Raw genomic sequence first — 6406 nt, 5'->3', positions numbered from 1 at the left:
GGTCACTGCCATTTATTCATTCTATAGGGATAGAAAATATCCAAGGAAAAGTGGAGATTGTACCATTGAAGTCCTGCTCCCTCTTAGGGAGGCACAGTGGAGGGGGCTGGGTTCCTTGTACACCGGCAGTCAGAGATACTGTGAAGTTGGCAAGAGCTATTTTCTGTCACTGTACTTGGATTCCTCCCAGGCCCAGTGGGGGTAGTTCAACCTTGAATCCAGAGATCTACATTCTAATTTCAGCCCCATCATAGGCAAAGCAATTTTAGTCATGTTATTTAAATTTCCTTGTTCTCAATTTCAGCAGATTTCAAGTAAAGATGCTCATCCTACTCCTGGCCTGCCTCAGAGAGACTCTATGAGAAAATTTTCTCACGGATACACACTGTTGTGAAGTTATTAGACACAGATGTATTTTCATTTTGTGAGCCCAGGTACTGCAATTTAAGTCTCAGAGTTGTTTGAATCTCAGAATATAATGTCGGTATATAGAAAGCCATTATCTGTTTCTCTCATCAATGACACTTTCTCATGAGCCTTCTATTATGCCAGTAAAAATAGAAGTGAAGTACCTAGTAACTGGAAATGTTTTATTTTTCTATCTTTTTTTCTCAAGAAAAAGAAAGTATTTTGAAAGTGTCATCTTCTAAGGAGCTTATCAGTTCCCACAAAGTTTTTCTTAGGACAGCCATACCCTGCACAAAGCTAAGTGAAACGCTGACACGACTACATTTCTCTTCGGCAAGTCATCTCATATGGTTGCCTTTATTACCAAGGTGATAAAAATGGAGGGAGGAAGTAGGACAGCATCATTACATCACCCTCAGTGAAAAGGGCACATGTATTTCTATTCAGTGAGGGAACCGAAAATCGTCATTTTAAATATCTATTCAAATACAAACATTTGTGGAGCCCTCCTTTGGTGTTGGAGATCTGAAAATGATGAAAACTTGGCTCCTGTCCTCATTCAGTTGACAATCAAAGTAGTTTCAGCAAATTATTATGCGTCCCTGGATTCTGGACTGATGTCCTCAAAGAAGAAGCAGCTTTTAAGAAATTAATTAGGTTCCTGTCTTTAATGCTCTTGTCAATAAAAATCAGGAGGAGGAAAGAAAGACTGTGCAAACAGCACATTTTTGTGAATCTCAAAACAGATCTTCTGACTATAGAGACTGTAACAAATTAAGCAGACCTCAGTTTATACATCAGGCTCATAATCAAAATCCCAACAATTCTGTTAATGTGGCACAGATTCCTGTTTTAAGGATATCAATTCTGATTCAGTGTATATAAAGCAATCAAGCAGGAAGGTCAACAGACGGGATCAAACATGCAAAAAGGAAAACTGCATTTGTCAAGATGAAGAACAAAATCTTGTTTTTCAAGAAGATATCACCATCTTCTGTTTCACTGTGAAAGATTTCTAGAGTGGATGTGATTTCAACTAGGCATTTAAATGAATAACAGATAGTAGTAAATGAGTCCTTTGGGTAAAGTATGGCATCGTACGATCACTTATTTTGAATTCTTTTCCCTCCTCCTTGTGATGATGGTAAAGAAATAAAGTATTCTAAACTCACAAAGACAAAGAGAAAAGGAGACAGAGGATAGCATGTTATGAAATGGGAAACTAAAAAAAAAAAAAAAAGAGAAGTTGAAACCTGCAGACGGAGAAGCCCAGTAGAAACAAAAGACTCATTCTGCATAACTCCAGTGAGCTTCTCTAGTTAGGGGCTTTAGAGACCTCAGAAGCTAGGGGCAAAGGATGGGTTTGAGAATAGAAAGGTTGAAAGATGTTGTGAACATATTATTTAGTGAATCCATGAGGATGCTCTTGAGAGTAAAGGATTCATTATTAACTATTAAACCACGATACAGGACATACATTAGGACTGTCCCGGGCAATGACATTAATTTCATGTAGAAGGAGCATGTTCAAATCTTGCTCTTATTTTTTAAATTGAATTATACTCCTTTTCAAATTGATTTGTGTTTTAATCTATGATATTTTTGATACTAACCCTCGTCTGATATGCATTTCATATCTCCTATTTTGTGACTTGTCTTCTAATTCTTAGGGTGGAATTCCTTTTGTGTGTGTGTGTGTGTGTGTGTGTGTGTGTTAAGGAATAGAAATTCTTAATATCAATGTCATCAAATGTGTTCATTTACCCCGGTCATAGTAACGCTTTTTGTGCTCTCCTTAAGAAATCTTAGTAAGATCATGAAGGTATTTGCTTATGTTCTTTTCTTAAAAAAAGCTATAAAGCTTAACTTTCATAGTTAAGGTTTTAACCCACCTGGAATTAATTTTGTGCATGGCATGAACTAGAGATAAAATAGTTTTATTTTTTTAGTATTGTTATCCCAATGTGATTTTTTGAAAAGCCTGTGTTTTCCATATCATTCATATGAGTCAACTGCCCATACATAAGCAGTGGCTTTGTTTCTAACCTTTTTAAATTAAATTAAACTTCATTTTAATTAATTTTTTTTCCCTAAGTCTTTCTGACTACATGCAACAATAATATTATGGATTATTTTTTAGTAGTTTTAAAGAATTATCTACTAAAGCACGTCTTCTCACTTCATTCTCTTCTTCAAGAGGGTCATAAATACAATTTACCCTTTGCATTTCAATTAATTTTTTAAAACTATCAAATTCCACAAAATCCCTGTTGGAATTTTGATAGAGGTTGAGTCTATATAAATCAACATAAGGAGAATAGCCATTTTTACAATAACGTGTTTTTCAGTTTATCAATTTATGGAATTTCCACTTATTTAGGTTTTCTTAATTTTTCTAAAATAAGGTTTTATAATTTTTCTACATAGAGATCTTGCCTGTTTTCTTAAGATATATGTTGATAATCTTACAAATGTTATATTTTCAAAATTTCATCTTCTGAATGTTACTGGTAGATATTTATATATATTTTTTTTTAATTTTTGAATTCGGCTATCTTGCTAAATTTTTATCAAGCCTAATCATGTTTCTGTAGATTCCTTTGGATTTTCTTTTTACACAATCATATAATCCACAAATAATGACAGTTCTATTTCATTTCCAATTCTCATATATTCCATTGCTTTTTTGATTTACTATTTACTTCTCCCTCTGTCTAGCGTCTGTAATACATTGTTGCACAGGACATAGTGAGCATTCTCTTTATCCCTATCTTAAAGGGCTGGCCTTCAACATTTCAACAACATTGAAGTTTTGGTGTTGCTCTAAATGATATTGTATATATCCTTTATCAGATAAAGGAAATTTCCTTTTTCCCCCTCTAGTTTCTGAGAGCTGTTAACATGGAGGTTAATTTTATCAAAGTTTTGTCAACCCCTATGAATTTTCTCTTTTTTAATCTATTTTTGTGGCAAAATGCATTCAGTTATTTTCTAATATCAATCTAATGATTTTTTGCTGTTAAACTAATGCTCCTCTGGGATAAAACACACTTTTTTCATAATAATATCCTTTCTACATAGTACTGTATTGTTGGCTTATGAATTCTACAACTGTGTTCGAAAGTGAAACTGGACTCTAATTTTCCTTTTTTAACTTTTTAAAAAAAATATTAAGGTGTTACTAGCCTCATAAAATGAATTTGAATGTGTTATTTATTAATTTTTTTCTTTTCTGGGAAGATTCACATAGAATTGGAATCATTTCTTCTGAGAATGTTTATTAGAACTTGTCAGTGAAGCCATATGGTCCTGGAGTTTTCTTTGTGGGAAGATGTTAAACCGGTGATTCTTTTTCTTTAATGGAAGTAGGAATATTCGTATTTACTACTTGTTATTTTTTCTACAAATTTTAAAAATATGAATTCTTTTACTAATAGCCTCCTCTTATCAATTTAACATTCACCCCATCCTGATACTGGCTATTTGTGACTTTTTTTTTCCTTGACTTACTCACTTCAGGTTTGCCAATTCCAGGACCAACCTTTGGCTTTGTTGTTCGTCTATATTCTGTATGTTAGTTTTTCACTTATTTCATCAATTTCTGCTATTACTGTTTTTATTTCCTGCTTTGCAGGCTCTTTTGTCATTTTGGGCTTATTTTACTGTTATTTTACTAATCTCTTTCGATGGATACTTAGTTCCTTAATTTCAACCTTTCTTATTTTTTTTTTAAATATGCACTTAAGACTATGACTTTTCCTGTATTAGTTTAATCCCCTTTTAACAGTTTTTAAGTTTTCTTATACTGTATGATATTTGCACCATTATTCGGTTGTGATACTCTACCTTCTAATTTCCGTTATAGTTTCTTTTGTTAATTAGAAGTATATTTTTAAATTATCAAGTTAATTTTAATGCCTTGAAAATGTATTTAGCTTAATTCCATTGTGGTAAGAGGACGTGTTCTTTTTTTTTTGAGGAGGTTGCCATCTTTATTGCTTTAGCGGCAGGGGCAGGTGCTCAGGCACTCCTGGTGGGCGGCCCGCTTCCTCTTCACCATCACAGGCTCCTGGCTGCGCAGGATGGCGCTGGCTCTGCGAATGGCAGCCAAGCGCAGATCTGGGCGGTCCTTGTTCTTGCGGATCACGTGCCGGGTGCTGCTGAGGGTGGCCCGGCCGTTCTGGTTGATGGTGGTTCGGACGTAGGAGGCGGCGGGTGTCGGCTGCCGGATCTCCGCTTCATGACCACCCCCGCGCCTTTACCGTCGGCCGCCGGCTCCACGCCCACGGTCTTGCGGTGAATCAGCCCGTGGTGGCGGAACGAGTTGCGAGCCTTCAGGTTGTTGGGCTCAGAGCTGTAGGGCTGCTTGTTCCTCTTGATCAGGAAGCTGGAGCAGTTCCGCGCGACCATCCCCTGCAGGTGGGCGGACATGGCGGCGGCTCCTCTCGCTGCGGCAGCCGGAGACGGAAAGCGGAGAATGTGTTCTATATGATTTAAATCCGTACAAAAACTTTGAGAGGCTCCACGTTATTCTTTTTGTTTAATACAATCAATGTTTACTTTTGCCCACATTTTACATTTTATGGATTTTTTTTTTTTTAAGATTTTATTTATTTGAGAGAGAGAGAGCACATGAGAGAGGGAGGGCCAGAGGGAGAAGCAGACGCCCCGCCGAGCAGGGAGCCCGATGCGGGACTCGATCCCGGGACTCCAGGATCACGACCCGAGCCGAAGGCAGTCGCTTAACCGACTGAGCCACCCAGGCGCCCCACACCATAGACTTTTTTTTTTTTTTAAGATTTTATTTATTTATTTGAGACAGAACGAGAGAGAGAGAGCACATGAGAGGGGGGAGGGCCAGAGGGAGAAGCAGACCCCCTGCCGAGCAGGGAGCCGGATGCGGGACTCGATCCCGGGACTCCAGGATCACGGCCCGAGCCGAAGGCAGTCGCTTAACCAGCTGAGCCACCCAGGCGCCCTGGATTTTTTTTTTTTTTGCCCACATTTTAAACCACCTTTTCGGCGCTTCGTTGCTTCTTGCAGTTGAGAGCTTTTACCTGGAATCACTTCCTTTGTACTTATAGCACGCCCTTTAGAATTTTCCTCAGTAGTTGTGGGAGCGCTGACAACACTGATTGCAGCTCCTTCAGGCCAGGGCATCCATCCCCCTTGGGGTTGCGTGTGTTACTCCTAAAGGAGGTTAATGTAGCCCCTAACCAGAACGCGGGAAGGCTTGTTCTGACCGTCCCTAAAGTGGTTCACAGAAGGCTCCACTTTAGGTAACTAGTAGAGAGGACTGGTGCACAGAAGGCCCCACTTTAGATAACTACCATGTGACCTCACCACCTTGCCCATCAAACGATAAAAGCTGGGGATTACAGGGCGCCTGGGTGGCTCAGTTGGTTGAGCAACTGCCTTCGGCTCAGGTCATGATCCTGGAGTCCCTGGATTGAGTCCTGCATCGGGCTCCCTGCTCGGCGGGGAGTCTGCTTCTCCCTCTGACCCTCCCCCCTCTCATGTGCTTGCTCTCTCTCATTTTCTCTCTCTCAAATAAATAAATAAAATCTTTAAAAAAAAAAAAAAGCTGGGGATTACAGTCTGGACTCAGCAGAGGATAGGTATGTAGGATAGCTGTACATCACCTGGATTGCAAGTCCACCTGCCAGCCGGATCCTCCCCATCAGTAAGTTACCCTGATTCAAACGGTATGGAGGGTATGGAGTGGCTTGCTTCGTTTTTCCGTCTCAAAGTGCCTTCTCGGTCTGCAGGATACGATACTGACCCTCCTCCATCTTCTAACAAGAAGGACTGCTGGTGAGTGCTCTGTTATCTTTCATCTGAGAATGTCTTAATTTTGCCATTTTCTTGAAAGATACATTATTTGGGTATAGAATTCCAGGTTGAGTGTTATTTTCTGTCAGCCTCTTAAAGATAACCATTTAACTGACTTCTGGCTTTCGTTGTGCTTAGAAGAGATCAAAGACAGCATTATTTTGAA

At 39.0% G+C, this 6406-nt stretch overlaps 1 protein-coding gene across 1 annotated transcript; it reads right to left on the bottom strand.

Moving 5' to 3' along the window:
* Positions 1-4536: 4536 nt before the first annotated feature.
* On the bottom strand, positions 4537-4839 carry LOC118021344 (60S ribosomal protein L28-like). The gene has a single exon (XM_035021431.1). The coding sequence runs from the start codon at positions 4837-4839 to the stop codon at positions 4552-4554; it is 288 nt and encodes a 95-aa protein (XP_034877322.1). The 3' UTR covers positions 4537-4551.
* Positions 4840-6406: the final 1567 nt, after the last annotated feature.

The sequence above is a fragment of the Mirounga leonina genome, unplaced genomic scaffold (genome assembly GCF_011800145.1).
Source record: "Mirounga leonina isolate KUSES-001 unplaced genomic scaffold, KU_Mleo_1.0 Mir_174, whole genome shotgun sequence".
Taxonomy (NCBI): domain Eukaryota; kingdom Metazoa; phylum Chordata; class Mammalia; order Carnivora; family Phocidae; genus Mirounga; species Mirounga leonina.
The sequence above is the reverse complement of the archived record's forward strand: the minus strand, read 5'-3'. Positions and strand labels throughout refer to the sequence as shown.